The sequence below is a fragment of the Plutella xylostella genome, chromosome Z, assembly GCF_932276165.1.
Source record: "Plutella xylostella chromosome Z, ilPluXylo3.1, whole genome shotgun sequence".
NCBI lineage: Eukaryota > Metazoa > Arthropoda > Insecta > Lepidoptera > Plutellidae > Plutella > Plutella xylostella.
Genome location: NC_064012.1, coordinates 4,431,484 through 4,453,651, shown reverse-complemented (window position 1 = coordinate 4,453,651; position 22,168 = coordinate 4,431,484). Strand labels below are relative to the sequence as shown.

The 22,168-nt window shown below is 38.7% G+C and overlaps 1 protein-coding gene and 1 non-coding gene across 2 annotated transcripts in view; one reads left to right on the top strand and one right to left on the bottom strand.

Moving 5' to 3' along the window:
* LOC105381155 (dynein axonemal heavy chain 5) overlaps nucleotides 1-22,168 on the bottom strand; it is an 84,747-nt gene that overhangs the window by 8,801 nt on the left and 53,778 nt on the right. The window contains exons 29-42 of the mRNA XM_048632847.1: nucleotides 21,820-22,016; nucleotides 20,837-20,961; nucleotides 17,394-17,605; nucleotides 15,446-15,670; nucleotides 14,881-15,053; nucleotides 11,952-12,107; nucleotides 10,598-10,679; nucleotides 10,044-10,172; nucleotides 8,333-8,527; nucleotides 7,583-7,774; nucleotides 6,157-6,261; nucleotides 5,570-5,688; nucleotides 1,325-1,686; nucleotides 32-1,018 (exon numbers count right to left, since the gene is read on the bottom strand). Coding sequence (XP_048488804.1) covers nucleotides 32-1,018; nucleotides 1,325-1,686; nucleotides 5,570-5,688; nucleotides 6,157-6,261; nucleotides 7,583-7,774; nucleotides 8,333-8,527; nucleotides 10,044-10,172; nucleotides 10,598-10,679; nucleotides 11,952-12,107; nucleotides 14,881-15,053; nucleotides 15,446-15,670; nucleotides 17,394-17,605; nucleotides 20,837-20,961; nucleotides 21,820-22,016 — 3,259 coding nt within the window. The remainder of the gene's footprint in view (nucleotides 1-31; nucleotides 1,019-1,324; nucleotides 1,687-5,569; nucleotides 5,689-6,156; nucleotides 6,262-7,582; nucleotides 7,775-8,332; nucleotides 8,528-10,043; nucleotides 10,173-10,597; nucleotides 10,680-11,951; nucleotides 12,108-14,880; nucleotides 15,054-15,445; nucleotides 15,671-17,393; nucleotides 17,606-20,836; nucleotides 20,962-21,819; nucleotides 22,017-22,168) is intronic.
* On the top strand, nucleotides 4,076-4,149 carry Trnai-aau. Its single transcript has one exon. It is a non-coding gene; the product is annotated as a tRNA-Ile (tRNA).

The window sequence follows — 22,168 nt, the reverse complement described above, 5'->3', positions numbered from 1 at the left end:
AGGTAAATCGAACCAAAATAAAGTTACGAACCTGGCTGACCCATTGCAGCGAGAAACTGTATGTCCACTATTGTAGTGAAATCCCCTGGCTTTTCTAAGCTGTAAAATCCACCCATACTCATTGCTTGCCGTACTATTTCGTTGGTTATTTGATCACCCCACTCATTTATCTGCGGTAGATTAATGTCATCTATGAAGACGAGCATTTTTTTTCCCCCTGGGGGCCCAAAGGTCATGCCACTTCTCTTCTCAACGTAACTTTCTATTGTCTTCTGAAACTGGTATGGGCTCGTGGCTGAAGAAAAGTTAAACGACCGACCCATAAACTGTTCTGGATTTGCTTTTTTCATATATGCTTTCATCATAACAGTTTTCGCAGAGCCCTGCTCACCAAGCAAAAGCACAGCTTTGTTTTGCTTTGCGATGCATTGTATAAGGTAACTAATTCGCACATTGTCTACTATAGGTACTAATATACTAGCGTAATCTGGGGTGGTTGTATCTGGGTACTGATAGTGAGTTACCATATCATCCCATAGTTCCCATTTTCCCGTGTGTTTGACGTAAAAATCAAAGGTGATACTGGGTTTGTTGTTTGGATGTTTAGGGAGTTCCAATACTTCTGAGAAGTTTTGTTTTAAGTATGTATCAAAACGTACTCTATCTGTGGTTTCGAGCAAAGAACCAAAGCCCCAAATAAGAGTAAATACATAAACTTTGTGTAGGTGCTCTGGAGTAAACAATACAATTTCTTCTGCTTTTTCTTTTTCATCATCATCATCAATATCGCCATTTACAGACTTAGTAGCGGATGGATCTTCTACCTCCTCGATTTGGGGTGGAACCAGTCCCTCAAGTAAACTTAGCATTTGTAGAATGATATTGCTTTGTAACACTTTCATGCTGAAACACAAGTTTTGGGTACACCAAGTATAAATAATAGGGAAAGTTTGCTGAAAAAGTGTACTAAATATTTCTGTTTCTCTTTCTGAACGGGACTTCAACCATGCTGTTAAAACTGAAATATAAAGTTATAAAGATTATTAATTTATATTTTATTTGACACAACACCAAAGCTTAATAAATATTTTACATTATACATAGAATTCTAAGGTAAGGTCAACCGGGGCCATTGCGCCACAATACTTTGACTTTCAATTCATTTGATCATAACAAACAGACTATACGCTCTATTAAGCTAACTTGTGATACATATTAGGAAATTTTATCTAGTTTCATATTTTGATGAAATTTTGTAAAATTTTAAATATCTTCTACGTGCAAACGATGTTTCTACAAAAATTTGGATTTTTATATATCTAACCTGGTTCCCAATCCAGCCCCGAAGAGCTCATATAAACCATCCCATTCCTCGACACAGTAGCAGGTGAAGCATTATCAATATTTTCTGGTTCAAATATAATTTTAGAAGTTGGTGACATAGTAAGACGGTCGCCGTTAGCAAGCGTTAATGTTTTGTTGTCATCAAGGACTGAATTCAAATTTTCTATCCATATACTATCGACTGGCCCGTCAAGTACGAGCCAAATGTGCTCTTCAGTTTTTATTTTGAGGGTTTTTCTCCAGAGAGCTGAGAAAATTCCATCGGTCCAGTCGTTAGTGGCGACGTCAAGTCGGCCGAACATCTGCGCCGCAGTTATTGCTTTCGGGTTCATTCGCATCTCCCTAAAAAAAAATACGGTAATATAGCTCAGACACATAATATGGGAGAGGGGGCTAGACGGGGAAATGGGTAAGATGGGGCAACAGTCTGTCAGAATCTAATTGATCGATCACAATGGTTTTTGCTAATGACATAGCGCCTCCATGATAGTTTTCACTCCACGAAGAAAAAAACTGTTATTTGCGAATTTCTTAACATTTTTAAAGTTTATTTATCACGTGTTCTATTACTACCAGCGATTCGAGTTACAAATAAAGGTATTACGCTTGCACGTAATTCTTGTGTGTGGGAACATAGGTAGGTACAGTTCTCCCATATTAATAATGCACATGCAAATCTTCGCAAACTGTCGTATTCCCGGAAACACCCGAATCATTGAATGGTAAAAGCACTTGCATTTTGATCCTTGTTCGAAAGAAATAGTAGTCAATATCATGTGACACATAATCGAAAACAATTTGGGCGGTCGGTGGATGTCACCGATCAGTCAAAGGTCTCAAGGTCAAGATCAGTATTACTTTTGTGGAATTATAAAGAGCTGCAATTACACATCGTTCTTGTAATTTTTTTCAAATGTGAATTTAATTTCAACTTTAATTATTTTTGACGACGCCATATTATGAGGCACATTTAAGAATAAAATATACGTCACATTGATAGACTTCACTTAGCCAATAAAGCCACACCCAAAAGACCAAGTTGTAATTGTTATTGTAATTGTGAATGATCAGCGCTGTAAATACTTTTGAACTGAGATTTTAATGTAAACCTGTGTTTTAAATCCATATTTCTTCTTCTAACATAAACCTTGTGTTATTCAAACCTTATTTCATCCATATTAACACCAGCTTGAGCAAGACATTTGAAAAGAACTGTAACATTTTCGAAGTAAATTTTAATATTATGACAATATTATGAATTATCCACTCAAATTTCGTTACTGATAAATCAATATCTCTTTTAGCACCAAACACATAAATCTAAAAAAAAATGCATGAAGAAAATGCACTTAACCACTCTAAATACATATCTAAATACATGGCGTTCGGAAATACGACCGTTGCCGAACAATGGCGAAGATTTCTATGCGCATTATCAATTTTGGGGAACTGTACATAGTTTTTAGAATACATTATGTTTTTATTCTGTTTGACAGAAGAGGGCAAGACAGGGTATGGGGACTATGGGGTACCCGTACAGTAGGTACTACCGCGTCTTGCCCCCTTCTCCATAAAGGGATTTCGGTATGAAATCGTCCACTTTACATTCTACATAATTATGGCGCCAAAAAAGCGTAGGTATATACGCCAAGCAAATAAGAGATGCTATATGGATAGGTATACAAAAATGTTCCCCATACATCTATTTCAAGTGTTCCGGAACAAGTATTGATCCAAGATGCGGACCTACATAGAAATTAATAACGTGCATTGAAAGCGGCGAAGACGAATGAAATTAAGACAGTGACTCCACCTAGTATGAAGAAGCAATAACCACTACTCATCGGTTCAACATTCATTCCAGTCAGCACAAGAGAAAAATAACTGTGTCAGTATTTTAACAAACATTCCAACGAGTAGTGTTTATGTGTTTAGAAGTAGTAAAATTGAGACTAACAAACGAAGTCTTAAGTACCTACCCATGTCTACTGGAAACAATTTAGATGGCAAAACTAGCTCAGCGCATATTAATAGCCACATTTACTGACTATTTATTCTACCAGTAGTATGCTATGAAAAAAAACGAGTGGGTTTCGAACCTACTATACTTTGAAAGTTCATATAAGAAAGAAACATGTAAAGTTTGTTTGAAACTGAATAAGTACATGACCCAAGGAATTTTCCACATAAAAGTGAGAGTAGCTACTACACACCTACTAGCTGAGTTGAAAGTATTTGAAACTTTCATTGAATAGATACGAGTATATTGCACTGACTTGAATCGGCGGCGTAGGCTGCCAATGATGTGGTAAAAAGGTCTATGTACTTATCCGATTTCAGCAATAGATTACAAATTGCTGGTCGGTAGTTAAGAATAATAAGATTAAATTGTTTTAGATTATGTACCTATGTGCTTATCGATATCTGTAACCTGAAATCTGACATTTGTAAGGAATTAACTTTTTTTTTTGTTAATTAAATGTTATCTGAGGAATAAAATTGTTGCTGTCACTGTCTAACACAAACGTTCAGTCGGTCGCGACAGCATCATAATTATTGCACAGATAACTTTTATCTGACTATTGAAAAATCAGCCCTTAATGAAAATAAAATGACTGGTTCAGGAGTTATAGGACTTTGAAATACTTTGTAATGTATTGAATAATTTTAATATTCTTTATTTAGAGATGAATTTGTAAAACTAGTCTACCGTTTCAGAAACCCAAGTATCGGCCCATTAGCTCAGTTGGTTAGAGCGTCGTGCTAATAACGCGAAGGTCGCGGGTTCGATCCCCTCATGGGCCACTCTTTTTTTTTGTCCTTTATATATTTTACCTTTAAATCGATTAATCCGGCTTGAAAAAAAATAATGAAGAAATGTTTATTTAACCAAAAAATTTACACAGGTTATCTTAATAAATGTTATGGATATAAAACAGTTACAAATTATTTGGACAAGATTAAAAAAACTATGGTAGCTGGGGTTCTCACACTATGCTAAGCCTGTGCCGTGAGTAACCGGTAGGCAGACTTGAGATTTGAGAACAGGTGGCTTATGATTATAAAATACATGCTTTGACATTATGGACAGCACTAGATTATAATAAAAATAAACCAATATATTATTCAGGGAACCGGCTATCTTTGTAAAATGTCTTTGTTTTATTTATGTTTTGTTTATTTATGACAAAATGTTGACCCCTTATATCAAAAATATACAACAACCACACCAGACGATAATAAGTCAAAGTCAAATGGTTTAATCGACGTAACATTTTACAATTATTTTTGTCGATAGTCATCTAGGTACCACCATTTCACGAAGCACTTACACGCATTTTATTCACTAAACAATAACAACAACCCCGTCTTGTTTTTTTTTTCTTAGGAAACCCAGTTTGGTGGTCGCGATTCTCTGGTTGATATACTTAAATGCCAAGCCCATGCTCGATCAATGCGGAAATTTTAGGAGATATCCAAAACGGAGACGACAAAAATACCGTTTGCCGATTTTTTATATCCTCTGTATGTTAGCAGAGACGAGATGTGTGAGTATCTATTGTATCAACTTGATAAAAAATCAAGTTGTGTGCAATAAACAAAATTCAAGAGTGATTATGTGTGTGCTTCAATAAAATACGTGTTTTCATCAAATTAAATGTGCGACGACGGAAGCGACTGGCTTAGCGCTGGATCCCAAAACTACGACGTCGCATCGAAAAAAACAGTAACATAGGGATATAAGTCCGCTACACGGGTTCGTTATCGACGTTGATAAACTCGTTTAATGCATGTTCCATCACAGCGCCGTATTTATGGTGAATCACGATATAGTGACGTTTATCTACGTCAATAAAGAACCAGAAGAAGCAATATAAGTTCCGTGGTTGTGCGTAGTTAGGTAGTTGATAACGCATAGAAGCATTAGGCCCCTCGCGCACTAGGCAGCAGTAAAACATAATAATATGATGTTGTGTAGGAGCCCGGGCACAAGGCACCCACGAATTCTCATAGGTATATTTTATTTAGTGGCTGCCGCAACCTGCCTAGAGCGCGGAGGGCATTGTAAGTTGAGAAGCTGTGCGTAGTTATGTGACGATGTTACAGATCGCATCCAGGCAGGCGTGCTTTGAGAGAGGCCTACCCCACCCCATAGCAGTGGACTGCTATATGCTGAGGTGACAATGCAGAGGTATTATAAGTTGTGAATAGTTTATCGCCGCACCGGTGGACGTCCTCGGTCTCAGTGAGTGCGTTCATGAGGGTGTGTATGCAGGTCGTCTTGCCGGCGCCGGGCGGGCCCAACGTCATTATCCCGTGCCGCACGCGCTGCGTCTCGTATAACTGTTGGCAATACAAAGAAAGAAAGACAATACATTTATTTCGGACACACACAGAAACAAGTTCAAAAAAATGAACATAAGTGTGGCTTCCTGGTGCTGAAACGGGTTCTAGCTCAGCGCAATACGCTCATTATTAAGTACTTACTGTTTATTTTAAGACTGATACTTATTATGTTTAGGTATGTAAAGTGTAAATATCACAATTATGGGCTAGTAGCACGGGGCACATTTAAGACGTGAAATAAGTTATACAACAGAACCGTAGGTACGACGGATAAAGAGGGAAATATTTAACAAAATATTTAATAAAATTTTAACAAAATGCCATGTCTACACTTTTAAATTTTCGAGTACTATGGTAAAATCTCATGTCATTATCCGTCGAACGCCCCGCATACCTCAAGCTCCCCTCACTAGATTTGACAGATTCTGATTTAATTCTAGCATCTGTACCAGCCTTAATACGTACTTGGACGATTTTGAGTATCCACGGCGGGTGGTACACCAGTCCGGTGTCATCCACTTGCTTCCGAATCGCTTCCTCCAACTCAGGATACGTCGTTTTTTCCAGCACCTAACAGTGTCAATTAGTTCAATATAATCGATGTTCATTACACAAAAGAAAGAAAAAACAGTGACAGCGACAATTTTATTCGTCAGATATAACTAGTTAACATTTATCTGAATTATCTGACAGTGGAAAAATCATCCCTATCCTAATCCTAACTAATATTATAAATGCGAAAGTAACTGTGTCTGTCTCTGTTTGTCTGTCTGTCTGTCTGTTACTCTTTCACGCCAAAACTACTGAACGGATTTGAATGAAATTTGGTATAATACGGTCTAGACCCTGGGAAAGGACATAGGCTACTTTTTATCCCGGAATTCCCACGGGAAAACTTTTTGAGTCGACGCGAATTGCGCGGGAACAGCTAGTATGAAATCTTGTTCTCCGTTACTACACGACAAGAAGTAAAAAAAATCTAGAATACCAAGTACTGCCCCATCTAGTTATCAAGATCAGAATCATTTCATATGCCGAGCATAGAGAGGAGCTAGTGAGACCACCAAAACGGCAGCAGTAGCGACATGGCAGATTACATTGTTGTGGAAAGATACAAAATATTATAAAGAACTCTGTGGACCTGGGTTTGAGTCCTATCAGGTTTTTTTTTCATTCTGGAGTTTTTTTAATTGTTTATTTATTTATAATATTTCTTAATAATACAGTGGACCTGGGTTTGATTCTCATTAGTTTTTTTTCATTCTGAAGTATTTTTTTTAATTTATTTCTATAGTATTTCTTAATAATACACATAGTGCTCTTAAACCTAGTAGGAAAGGTTTGAATGGGCACGGCAGTTAAACGGAAACACATACAAGTTAAACAACTTTTATTACGCTATAGTTTTTCGCGTTTGTCACCGATAAGCTAAAAAGAGGGCGCTAGGTATTCGAGATATTGTAGTCTTGGACGAGGCCTGTGTCTTACAGTGGAGAGAAAGCTAGTATAGAATCCTATTTGTAACTTATCTAGTAAATTTTATGTTTATATAATAGTGGTAAACTTAATTGAATTGCCAATTAAGTATAAGAAAGATGCCTGGTTACCCATAGCACAGGGTATCCTACTTCGGGAGCCCGGAACACAATTTGTAAATAGGCAAATATTTTTCATTTTCAATCTAAGGCCCGGGTCTCCTATTTACGCCGTAGTTCGCGTCCAGCGACACGCCGTAGGCCGCATCACGATGCTCATTACATCTACGCGCCAACGTCGGCGTGTGAGGGAAACCGCATCAGTACATTTCTATAGTGAGCATCGTGACGCGGCCTACGGCGTGACGCTGGACGCGAACTACGGCGTAAATAGGAGACCCGGGCCTAACTCTCACCTGGTTGGGAAACAGATCGGCGACCAGCGATATAAAGAGCGGCTCGTCTTCGTCGATGAGCTTGGACAGGTTCATGTCTCTGAGCACGCGCATCACGATCGTGCTCTCGTTGTCTTTGGAGTTCACGCGCTTGACCGCGCCCAGAGTGCGCAGTACTGACAGGATGTTGCGCAGACCGAAGTCATAGTGCACCTGGCGGGAAGACATTGAACTAATATTACTAGCATTACGGTAATTTAGACTACAACATTTGGTCGAGCATTTCTGTGTAATGTAACGGTATTACTAATGGTATAAGTACATGAAAAAGCATGATAAAAAGTTGGTAAAAGGATGATACACTAGAACATATCAGAGAGCGGCTGGTTGTCCTGTAGTTTAGAGCGTGTGACAACACTAACTTTAACGAAGTGTGAGGGCATATTATTGCGTTGCGCTGCGTTGCGTCGCGGGATCCCAAAGGAACTGTGGCCCGTCCTCGCATCCTCCCAACTGCGGATTTCATAAAAAAAGCGAAGCAGCGGCAGCGCAAGCCAAATGTGACCTCACCCTAAATTATGATAGATTTTTTTATTTAATTGGTAGCTAGGAACAAGCTTGAAACTAATGAAGAATGTTTATTTTCCTGATATTCACCTCAATATATTTTATGATAGGCACCTAAGCATTATTTTGTTCACATTAGCTTCCTCTAAAACGAAATATAAACCAACGATAACGGTTTGACGATGATGAACCATCGACTATCACCTGTTTAGACAGCTGCTCTTCACACAGCTTATACAGGGTGTAGAATTTCCTGGCAAGCGTGATGTTCTCGAGGAAGCCGCAGCTGGCCAGCTTGACCCGGATGATGATCTGGCGGTCCGGGACCATCATGGCCACCGTACGGAACTGGATCTTCAGGTTTTCCGGGAGCTCTTTGCGCCCGGCGTACCCTGGGTTCTGGGGGTTAGGGGGATGCAATGAGATTAGCGTTATACGGGTGTAAATGGCAAACTCACTCTACAGGGTGTTGCAAAAAGGGTATACTAAGCCGAAACCTACATGTGCAGCATGGTATATCTAAGCCCGAAACTGAAATCAGAATTTCAAAATTCGCGAAAAAAAAATTCAATTGACAACATTTCAAATAAAATTCTCACTGATTTTATTTTATTTTCGACGAGCTATTACAATTTTAGATGACCCGTATTTTTTTATTTCTTCATATTTCTATGTTTTAATATATATTTTTAATTTCAAAGTTCAAAATATTTATAGTATGGGTGATGTCACGTCGAGGCTTTGGATAAAAATATTTTCGTTGCCTGCCTAACCTAAAAAAAAAAGTTGGATGACATTAACTTGACATGAACAAGGACCAATCAACTTCAACTTTATTTTGTGGCAAGAACCAATCACGAACTTCCGTCATTGACAAGGACACATAAAAGTGACAGACATTTGAGTGATGTTTGTCATAAAGATAAAGATAAAAGATAAAATACTCTTTATTGCACACAAAAAGAAACAGTATTACAAACATGAACAGAAAATAAATAGCACAATCGGCGGCCTTATTACTAAAAGTACTCATTGTCATTGTCAAAGTGACATAACATGTTTTTTTTTTGTTCATGTTTTAGAAGTAAAAGCGCGTTTAATTATTATGCCACATCGTGATGTCACGAATGATAATTTAGATTTTTATGTTTTTCTCTGAAATAAATCAATAGAAAAATCGGAATCATTTTTTTTTGTGAATATTAGAGCCATATCTCTAAATGGTTTTCGAATTTCAACTGTATAAAATTTTGAAATGTTGTCAATTTCCATAGAAACTTTGTGTTGGTCACGTGACTTTTTAATATGGAGAAAGACTTTTTTTTTAGCGAATTTTGAAATTCTGATTTTAGTTTCGGGCTTAGATATACCATGCTGCACATGTAGGTTTCGGCTTAGTATACCCTTTTTGCAACACCCTGTATACATCTCTTTAATAAATCTCGATAAATAAAAACATTATGTGCACTCATGTACATAATATCTATGTCTACATACAATAACGTAGCCCCGAAACGAATGGGCCTCGGATGGGTTTGAGAAGTATTTTTTTAGACTAACTAAGCAGTTGGCTTTGAAAAGCAACGTAAAAATAATCATGATAGCTGTTTCCTGCTCTGCCCGACATTTCATATTAAGTTTCTAAGCGTCTGCCGTTTTTCGTCCAACGACAGCCATGCCTGACGCAGCGATCTATACCTTGGCAGGCAAAGGACAGGTCCAATTGCAAAAGAAAATGGCACCCTCGCGCCGGCCCGTAAATCATAATTTGTCATAATTTGTTTGAATTGGCCATGCTACCAATTTATGATATGCATTTTTTATAATTTATTTTGAAAATATAGACCATTTTAAGAAACTAATTTCGTTATTTCAAAATGTTCTGACGGGCGCACGGTAAGGTTCCTATTCCTACCATGGTGATGAATATGCCAAACTCTGGACACATGTCCGACTGGTCCCCGTCGGTGAAGATGAAGGACTTCTTCTTCTCCTTCTTGGCCTGCAGCACCACCGCCACCTGCTGCGCGGCCACCGACAACACCTGCGTAAACAAACATACAGTCCGACAAAGCTGACTATGTATCGGATAAAATGTGGGCGATTATATTAACCCTAATAGAAGGCTGGCGCATGGGGCGCAAGACGCACACGCAAAGACGTGACAAAGATAGTGACGGAAAATTTTGTCAAGTCTTGTCGTGAGGTGCACGTCTAATGCCCCGTGCTAGACCTTCTGGTAGCCTTAAATGAATGAAGAAAAGCTATAATTACCAGGGATAGGGGAAAATGCCATTGCAGGTAAGATCACACAAGGCATTGTCAAAGATATACCTATCCAATTAGCGGATATCTTAAGTGGCGGAACACAAAAGAGCTTTACTTTTTTCTATCTTATTAAGTAATACATTACTTTGATGAGAATACAGAATGATGTTGAGAGGCAATATGATAATAGGAAATTGTTACCGGCAGCTCGATGCGGTTAAACTCATCGAAGCAGCCCCAAGACCCCGACTGCGCTAATCCCTTGTAGATACGCCCAAGTCCTCTGCAACAGACACAAAGGAAAATGTTATTAGCTATAATCGGATCTGTCGTTCCCAGTGGACTTACTTGTGTTATAAAGTTATTAATTCTGAGAGCTACGCTTTTTAGGATTAAAAACAGATAAGACTTTAATGGACTACGGATTTTAATCTTTTCCATTCGCTGATTACCCTTTTTCTCTTGTCCCGCGTACTTATTCGACGGATTATAATAAAGATAAAAAGCATATAGCAGCTTTGCGAAAAGCAAAGCAGATCTTATTTCCATTAAATATTTAGTTAACGTAACACAAAAAATCTACAAATACACAATTACACAATGTTTTACAGATATCGAAAAAAGGAAGAGGTTTTCAAATTCGTCTGTATGTAATTTTTTTAAATATAATTATGTCCACCGATGTTTTTCCCAGTTATGGACAGATTTTGATAATTCATTTTTTGTAATAACAAAGAATGTACACTCACGACCATTGCAAAAGTTCTACTTACAAAATTTCTACACCAAATACGCCAATTAAAACATTCAATTTTGAATTAAGTAGATCAAAATATTTACGTTTTTAGTTGGTAATATTCTTATGCGCTGTATACGTATGCGATATCGCAGTGGTCGTTATTTAGCCTAGCCTTTTCCGTTTAGCAATAATTTGGTGACTTTCCCACTAGAACTTTTTTTATATTCTTCAGTGGCGAAGGGGCATATTTTTTTAGGGGAAGCCGGTCTTAAAGAACATCACTTACTATGAAATATCGGTAGGTGCTATTGTATTCTATTCTCTGTGGGGGTGTAAGTACCTGCACCTGGCTCTCTCGAGTGGAACCTTTGTGCATTTCCCCAAGGTCTAAACTGCCTTTCTAAGGAAGGACCATTTCCCACCACGCTGGTCCACTGCGGGTTGGTGGGTTCACATATTTAGATGTGCTAAATCTAGATATTATGCAGGTTTCCTCACGATGTTTTCCTTCACCGTAAGAGCTATGGTATACATTGTACTAAAGTTAAAAGAACTCATTGGTACATGTCAGCGCTGGGATTCGAACCCGCATCTCTTGCGTGAGAAGCGAGCGCTTACCCGATTGAGCTACCACCGCTCTCGGTCGGTAGGTGCATATCGTAATGATTTTAGTTAATCTTGAAGTCTTGAAGCAAACTTTCACCATACATAAAAGGACTGGTAGCTATGAAAATGCTTGTTAAAGCCATCTTGTCGTTTGACTATCTAATCTATCGTCATATCTGGAGAGTATTATGAGTGTATCAGTTTTATCACCTGTAGTCCATCTGGTCGGAGCAGTTGAAGACGACGACGTACTTGGCCAGTGTCTTGCCCATGTCCTTGACGGTCTCGGTCTTGCCCGTGCCGGCCGGACCGCACGGCGCGCCGCCCATGCTCATGGCCAGCGCTTGGGCCAGCGTTATGTAGCATCTGGAAGTTATGTGTTATTTTTGTCATTCAGTATTCTTCTTCATGAGTTACAGCATGAAAAAAAATTATCGGGTGGAGCGGATAGAAATATGGAATGAAAGATATATTTAACACACACACATGTCACACATATGCTCAATGCTCATGTAAGTATAATATACAGGGTGTTGCAAAAAGGGTATACTAAGCCGAAACCTACATGTGCAGCATGTTATATCTAAGCCCGAAACTGAAGTCAGAATTTGAAAATTCGTGAAAAAAAAATTCATTTTCCATAGAAACTTTGTTGGTCACGTGACTTTTACTATGGATTTTTTTTTTTCGCGAATTTCCAAATTCTGATTTCAGGTTCGGGCTTAGATATAACATGCTGCACGTGTAGGTTTCGGCTTAGTATACCAATTTTGCAACACCCTGTATACTGTCCATCGCTTAGGCTGCAGGACGAAACTTGCGAAGGGCGGAGCGACGGCTAGATATACATTATTTAAAAATATCAACGTTTTAAACGAATATCTGCCCCAGCCGGGAATTGAACCCGGGACCTTCAGCGTAGCAGTCAGGGCAGGCGCGGATCCAGACCTCAAAATAGGTGATGGGCAAGTCCAAAAACCTGATTTTGCCTCGCCTTGAGGTACTGATAGCTGTTTTTTGTTGTTGTTGTTGTGATGATAATATGATCGTGTGCACAGTGCATTTTTTAAATGAGTACCTAATTCAAAACTGTAAGTCATAAATACTTTTAGTTTTTGAATTTTTTTACAGGCACAAATACAATACAATGTAAACAACATACATTTTAATGTGGCTTACTTTATAGGCAAAATAGTTTTTAAGATAGCTACAGCTAAAAAAACGAAAGGCATTTTTTTGATAAAACCTTCCAATTTCCTCAATTTTGACCCAAATACCTACAGAAGGCAAAATTTATATAAGTTTGGATGGATGTTTGTAAATCTATTACTGACTACCTGAACTCAAATTCAGGCTACTTTTGATTGCGGAATTCCCAAGAGAAAACTTTTTTAGACATCATCACGACCCATTACGTCCCCACTGCTGGGGCACGGGTCTCCTTCCAATGAAGGAAGGGTTTTAGGCCTAGTCCACCACGCTGGCCTAGTGCTGGTTGGTGGACCCCAACCACATAGCAAATACATTTCGCTCGCTGGTTCTGGCAGAATTACCAGCGCTGTATAAATTTTTGTACAGCACATGCTGAGTCAGAGCCATTTTACTGACATAATACACACCACAATTATTGTGATTTTTCATGTCACTGTACCTATTGATGTTGTTTTGGATTTGTGATGTGTATTGTTTCAGTAAATAAACGATGTGTGCTGAGAGAGTTGTCGGGTAAGTGGGCAACCCGACTGTCAGATGTTTTCAAGCCGCCCATAGGCCTCTGACCAGGTTTAACGACTGCTGCCGAAACAGCAACCGGGACTCATGGCTTGACGTGCGGTCCGAAGCACTAAAGCGTCTGAAAAGAACCACTTGAAATCGGTCACCCATCCAATGGCTGACCTTGCCAGTTATTGCTTAACCTCAGTGATCAGTTACGATCACTGAAGCCCGCTCGAATACGGACGCTTCTGTTACTAATTTAAGACAAGTTCACTATATAATTTTTTAGGGTTCCGTAGTCTACTAAGAGTCCTTATAGTTTCGTCATGTCTGTCCGTCTGTCCTGGCTCGTTCTCCGCCGTTTCTGCTCCGATTGTGACGAAAATTGGTCGAGAGATAATGATAATGCAAAAATTGGTTTTTAAAATTATCGAAAAGTAATTATTTTTTCCTCCCCTTCTTATACATGAAAAGTTAATTCGATACATAAATTTGCCTTGAAACCATGTGGATCAAACCCCCCCTCGAGATATATTAATACAAAGTGAAAGTTAGAGCGTCCCCTCCCTTAACTTTTGAAATACTACTACTCGACCTACTTAATTACGACGTGCAGTTGCCCTAACTAAATGGTAATGTATGGATTTTTTTTTGTGTCAAGCGGTCTAAGAATGAAAGATCGGTGTTTTAGGGCTACGGAACCCTTTCATGAGCGTAACCGACACGCTCTTGGCCTGTTTTTTTTTTAATAAATGCCTTTTAAATACCTACCTACTTAACTATATTTTTTGGGATCCTTCACATAGTTACGTAAAATGTGCAAAATTGCAACTATGGCTTATTTCCTACTATGGCTAACATTTTATCAAAAAGTCCTTGCATTTTAGATACAAAAAAAGTTTTTTTTAATTTTGGTTTTTCAGCCATAACTAAAAACGCGTTCATTTAAAAAAAAGTGCCGCAATTTTTTAAAATACAATTATGTGAAGGATCCTACTTACGAGTATAAATTGTTAATATTTCTCCCACAAACCAACTCAAAATTGGGAAAATATAAAAAAAACTGAAATTCTGGCCGTTTTTCAAAAAAAAGGCTGTCTTTTAAATAACGAAACTACCTACCTATTGACTAATCGAGATCAAACAAGTATCTTGTGCCCATACGTAAATAGTGACTTTGGCCGTAATCCCTAACACAGACTCTTGAAGACATGACGGAAAATTTTTGGCTTTCCAGGAAATTATCTCATCATAACTATAAAAAAAGCAATTTGAAAAAATAACTAAATTATAAAATCCTGTGGTTTGGTATGGCAAGTAATTTAGGTGATGGGCATGCCCACCTTGCCCATATGGGTGGATCCGCGCCTGAGTCAGGGTCACCACTACGCCATTCGGTCGTATAAAGCAGTTAAAGACTGACCTATCAGTGAGCGGTGTGATAACAAGCCGGTCAGTGCACCCGAGATACTCGTTCTGGTAGGTGAACGTGACGTCAGTGACGGATATCCAGGTCTTGTCCGCGTCTTCCTTGAAGTAGAACCGGCACTGCTTGAGCCACTCGAAGTCGTTAGCGGAGCGCACGTTGAGTCGACACTGAAATCGACGAGATATTTACGTTAAGAGCCTTGTTGATTTTAATTGTCATCATTATGTAAAATCTTATATACCACATATATTCTTGAAAATAAACAATACTTTAGGAAATAATAAAAGTGTTCCCGCAGATTTTTCAGACTCGTCAAAAAGAAGCTATGGATTTAAATAAAATACATGAGATTCTTACGTATATCTACTAACTACCCGTATGAATAGCATCAATATATTCCCCCTTAATATAGAACGAATACTCACGATATTTCTGGTTTAGAACTCGTTATAGTCTGGAGCTTTCGTACAAATCAGTATTAAATCAGATCAGTTCAATTTAAATCAGATTAACTTTCGTCTTCGTTTTATAAGAACGTATATTAAGTACTTAAACTCACAAGCATATCGAAGATATCCCTCTGATGTACGTGTATGGTGATGAGCGTCTCAAACTTGATCCTCTCGATCTTGAGGAGGTCCCGCGTGGTCTGATCGATGAGAGTGTTCAGGAGCTCCAGGAATTTGTTGTTGGTTTCCATCATTATCTTCTTGTCTTGCCGCGCTTGCATCAAAGCCAGTTCGGCGTCCCGCGTCCATATCATTTGTATGCCCAGAAGACCGATCTGGAGAACGAAAGAAATAAAATATTATGTAAATGTATATATGTGGATAGAAATATATTAAACTAGCTGTTCCCGCGAGCTTCGCTTCGCCTTAAAAAGTTTTCCCGTGGGAATTCCGGGATAAAAAGTAGCCTATGTTCTTTCTCAGGGTCTAAACCATATGTATACCAAATTTCATTCAAATCCGTTCAGTAGTTTTGGCGTGAAAGAGTAACAGACAGACAGACAGACAGACAGACAGACAGACAGACACAGTTACTTTCGCATTTATAATATTAGTAAGGATGGTGTACGTGTGGAGAAACAAACGAAACGGTTGACTAGGAGGCCCTTTCTGAGCAACTTTATTCCCAATTCACGTTGTTTATAAAAACATTTTGTCACGAATTTCCAAAAGTTGATCAGAAACAGCCCATGAGTCACTTTCTTTCATTTAATATAAAGATAGAACTTCGTGTTGAAATTCACAGCATTCATATAAACGAAATCAGGATTGGAATTATTATTAGAGTTGGAATTATTGCGTAGATATATTAATAACTTGAGTTAGACCTAAGGGAAATCTGAAAATCTAGATTCTATATTTATGTTCGTGACCTATCACGCAGCTCAGATGCACTGATGCAGAGCGAAAAGTCAATTGCACTGAGTCATCTAACTAATCCATTGGGACAGTAAAAATAATTATTTCATACCTCATAGAAAACAGCAGACACCCTGGAACGATGGGTTGTTTTGATATTTTTTATCCCGGAAATCCCACGAGAAAACCTTTAAAAGAGCCGTGGTGGCGTAACGGATAAGACTCTCGACTTTCATTCGCGAGGTCGTGGGTTAGAATATGGCCTTGTACCAATGAATTCTTCAGAAATAAGGAATGCAAAACTTTAAACCTATAGGATAAAAATCCATAGGTCGCTGGTTCATATAAGGCTCGCAGAACTATGTTCCAGGCAATGAACCGCTGTTATGTCGGAACTTTAAATGAAAGATGAGGACTGTATGTTGACTTGTGTGTATTCTTGATAATTTACAAGATTTTAAAAAAAGGATGTCCACGCTATAAGTTCGCGTAAGGAGGCCTGTTCTTTGGTGTGCGAGGCCCCCGCCCCGCGTCCCACACCGTGCCACGCGCGGGCCTTAACAAGTATAATCATACCACTTGGTCCTTCGTTGAAGAAAAACATTGTGAGAAAACCTGCACATCTAGATTTCTAAGTACTTACATTGTTCTTGTGTTTTAAAGATCCACCTGTGCCGGCATCAGCGCATGGTACCCACCTATTGAGCTACCTGTATTGAATAACCTTTTTGCCTCACCCTCCTTTTTGGGTACATGTATACCCCACCTGCGCCGGCATCTTGTCCAGGAACAGCAGCATGTTGAAGTTGCAGTCGTTGGTGTTGGCGCTGGCGCCGCGGATGCTGCGCCGTGAGCCACGTCTCCACGGAGCCCGAGTCCAGCTTGATGTCGAGCCCGAGGACGACACAAGAGTGCGACTAGAGAGTGACTGTCTGAGCCAACAAGCACCAAGCAGTACACCCTGTGTAGTGGCCGCCTGTGTCGTAATTGAGCTGTCTTTCTGCAACATCCTGTATAGTTACCGCCTGTATCATAATTGAGCTGTCTTTTTGCAACACCTGTATATGCACAACCTTTTTGCAACACCCTTTATACGTACAACCTTTTGCAAGCCTCTGTACCATGTACATGTGTTCCCACCTGCGCCGGCATCTTGTCCAGGAACAGCAGCATGTTGAAGTTGCAGTCGTTGGTGTTGGCGCTGGCGCCGCGGATGACGGCGTGCAGGCTGCTCTGCGCGCTCTGCAGCAGCGCCGTGAGCCACGTCTCCACGGAGCCCTCGGCGCGGACCGCGCGCTCCAGCTTGATCTCCTCGCCCTCCATGGAGACTATGGCTATCATCTTGTTGTATTCTGCGGGTGGGGTTTTTGGCTGGTGAGGGATCGGTTTGTTGATGGTTTTAGTAATAACTAGCTGTTCCCGCGAGCCTTAAAAAGTTTTCCCGTGGGAATTCCGGGATAAAAAGTAGCCTTTGTTCTTTTTCAGGGTCTAGACCATATTTATACCAAATTTCATTCAAATCCGTTCAGTAGTTTTGGCGTGAAAGAGTAACAGACAGACACAGTTACTTTCGCATTTATAATATTAGTTAGGATGGTATAAATACTTAACCTTAAGACTAAACAAGGTAACATAGACGCTATGGCTGTAATTTTGTTGTATTTTGCGTGCAGCATAACAAAACTTGGATAAAAGCGATTTTTGGTTTGATAACTGGTTGTAGTTGTCTTAGCTTTCTGTTAATATCGAGACAGAAGTTTTTTTTTTTAAATTGATACTATCGCTATTATCTAATTATATGCTGCGCGATGGATGATTACTTAATTTATTTTTTGATTGGTTAATATTGTTTGGGATAGATGGGCACAAATACGAAAGAAGGAAGCTGGGATCGGCACCAATAGAAATGAGTGATACGTCGTTGAAAGGGTTTTTTTTTGTAAAACGCCCATCCTATTTAATAATCATATTATTATATTTCTATGATGTTGAAGAAACTTTTGCCGTGAGAGATGATACAGAAATTTAACGGCTCGATCGGGTGATCGGGCGGCCTAGTAACTAGAAGACTGAAGTTCGAATCTAAATTACTACGATAACTTTTTTATTTTTTTTAAAGTAAAGTTTTTTAGTTAAAAAATTTAAACGATTTATTAGAACTCCAATTAGCTAATAACAATATTGATTGTCGCTTATTTTTGGTATCGATAACGAGACATAATTTTAATGATGAATACCTATGTTATAACTGTTAGAAATATCATGCCATAGCGATCATTAAACGTCTTAAAAACCAGTATAAAGTCAGATTTTTTATAATAAAAAATAAAAAGAAATACCTACTTTGTTTGAAATTACGAAAAATACCTAAAGATACCAATAGTCTGAACTGTCTACACTCAACAGTTTAGTTTATTCTGAATCCGTATTCCATCAGAGGCGCCTCCTCCTCCTCCTCTAACTTTGTTCAACATACAGAGTTCCCTGATAGAACCTTTGCTGTATGGTAATAAAAATCATAATGACTTGTCGCTGGGGACCTCTCGTAGTGAACAGTCTACGCAGCGGAGTACCCAGACGGCCACGCGATGGCGTTAGTAGAAAGCTTTACGCTTTAAATAAAGCGTAATGGCCTATTCTGAAGCCAATTAATTTAATTTCAATGCTATCACACCTAAAATATTAAGCTGAGAAGTCACCCTAAACCTACAAAATATAATAAAAATGGTAGGATTTGCAATTTCCAAGTATTTCCGCAAAAACCTACAACGCGGTACTGAAAAACTTTCTGCTCTAAGTATATATACCCCGGCGCAAATAGTACTGTTGGGGGGTCCCCCTCTACCCAGGAAACTGGTATGCAGTGCAGCCAGTATAAACTACCCCGCACTGCCAGACTCAGGCAACGATAACCTCAGTGAAAAAAAAATAAAAACCCAAAAATAAAAAAAAGCAACCCCCACTGCGGTAGAGACTTGACCCCCTTATTGCTAAATGAAACAAGATTTTTGACGGGTATTATTTAAAATACGAAAGTACGACCTTTATTCAATTATAATAAGTACCTTTAAATCTACAAAATTTTATTAATGCTATTCAAAATGTGTGGGTTAAACAGGTCCTTACGATTATTCTTTTAAAATGCATCAAAGAGAAATTATAGTGCTACGTGCTACGGGCTACGGCGTAGGCTTTGCTACGACGCGGCGTAGCCATTACTACGGCGCGGCGTAGGCCGATACCAAACAATATAATAAGATATATTATTATAAAATATATTATTATATTGTTTGATTCGTTGTTCGTAAACATAATTAAGCTTTACACAAACCATTCAGGTACTGTTTACCGTAGACAAATCGCTGAATCTCACTTATTTTATTACAAAATCACCTGTGGGACGAATAATGTTATTGCCAAATATGTATGTAAACTAATAATACACGGCCAAAATTTAATAATACTTAATAAAATAAAGTTTTTAGTATAAAGCTAGCCTGCATGAGAAACCACACGTGCGGATTATATTGGAGGATTATCCCTCAAAGCTGGAGCTTCGTAGCACTTTCCGTTATAATTCGTCCCCGTGTAACGCTAAGCTAAAACTAAAATAGCATAGAGTTTAAATTAGGTTTCAGGTAAACGACATAAAAATTTACAGCGAACTTGATGTTAAATTATAGAAATGTTAATTATTATATTTTCACACCAAGTTCGCTTTTTATTTTTATGGCCTTTGCCTGAATCCTAACCTCTCTCTCTTCATCGTTTCCGAGTTTAGAGTTTAGTGTTTAGAAATTATGTGTTTAGTGTTTTTATGTGCTGTTTGTCTTCTCTAATTATAAGGTAGAGCGCATAGTTTAGTGAAATGTTGTTAACTATAATGCCACCTAGCGGTACAGGGGCCGAATTACGTTGTTTACTGCTACCGAATGGCTTGGAAAACTTAAACTAGTCTATGTTAAACTGACATCAACGCTATCTCTCGTTTTTGAGCCAAACTGAAAAGCAGGGTTTCATAAAACCAGACTATTGAAATGATGACGGATGGAAAGTACCTTCAATTAACGAAATACGAACATGATAGTGTCCGTACAAAAGACGCATCTCGACAAAAAACACCCCACTATTACAACTGAGCTCTTATTTTAAATTAGTACAGTTAGGAGTTAGGGGATTGGTGACTTTATTTTATTCATTGATACAGTGGTTGTCATTAGATTGAACTTTAAAGGGGATTGACAGTAAACAAAATGCAGACAGTTTTTTATTTGTTTTTGTATGTGACAAACCATCTTGTTCGTATATCGTTAATCTTAGCCACCGACCAATGACGACCAGACGTATACAGTTAGATAGTTATTATAATGACTATTATTTGTTATTATAGGGTCTAGTCTCGGCACATGTGTGGAGAATATTATAGTTCGTAATTGAACGTAAAAATAATTAATTGAATCACTCCTGAAAAAATACAATTCACACATACACTCACGGGCAATGAAAAGGTTCCACTGAGAAAAACACCAAATTACTTCTAAACGGAAAAGGCTAGCTTACACTGAAAAGGCAAGAAAACTCACCAATATCATGAAACTTGACGTAGCGTATATTATCAAAAATAGACAGCAGATGATTCTGTATAGTGTGCGAGTCGGACGCCTGGCCGAGGATCTCCAGCAACGCGGGGTCCGATACGAAGAAGAACCTGAAAAATGAAAAAAATATTCATTTCGAAAAAGCAAGGCTCTTAATCTTAAATTTAAGAAGAAGAAAACATTTTGTTATATGCATAGTAATGCGGTTTATCTTATAATTAGAGAAGACAAACGACATAAAAACAATAAAAATTAGTCCGTAGGGCCCGTTAGGATCTAGGACGTTTACAAAATCCGTTTTTTTTATAGTTGCACAGTGATGTCTATTCTGAAGGCAGAAATTCTAATTTTAACGCAATCAAACTATATTTTTTTCTAGCACAAAATGAGATTTACGGGAGCACACATAGAGCCAAATTTTAAACAAAAAAATATTTTTTAATTTCTGCCTTCAGAATCAAAATTAGACTAGATATACGAGTATTAGTTGCTTATGCATTCTTTTAAGTACTAAAAGACCTCTGTGCCAGGAGTGGTTAGGACCCCGCTCATCTATAGATGATGTATTGTTTTGCTTAAAAAATATAATACATTAGTAATTTAGTATCAGAGTGAAAGTAAAAATAAACACCTACCCTCTTATTATTAATAAAAAAAATAAAGGACTTTAGCTTTTGAACTGTTTTGTTCCTCGTTGTCAAAGAACAAATTGTTCTCTGTCTGTCTTTTATGAATAAGGGGGCTATTTTATAATAAAACTGAGCTTATTGAGTTGTGTTTATTATCGTGCGTTGAACTGCTGTGTTACATACTACTTATATATGTTACACTGATATACATGGTTGTTGTTGTTGTTGCAGTCCTATGGCACCCCAGAGGTGCAGAGGGTCTCCACTAACGTCCGCCACTTCCGCCTATCTTCGGCTGTACTGGTTACATACATGGTTACATACTGATAATTGACTAACCTCGGGAACATAGTCCTCTTCTTCTCCAGGTACCCGCTGAGGGACTTCTGGCACAGTTCCAGCTGCTCCTGCAGATGCGGCAGGAGCTGCCTCAGCAGGTCGTCGCCGACGCAGCACGAGACCACCCCCGGCGTCTCGTGCGCCCGCTGCATGATCTTCTGCCACGATTTGTCGATTTTCGAGAACCGTTTTGCTTCCTGCAAGGATTGGCTGGTCACAACACATGCTCGTTAAAGGTCACATATACATATAAACTCGCAAGGGAACTTGAACATTGAACTTGAACTTGAACTTGAGCGACTCGAGCCGTTCAGTATTCTTTGTATGAAACTCCCAACTGCAACGTTGA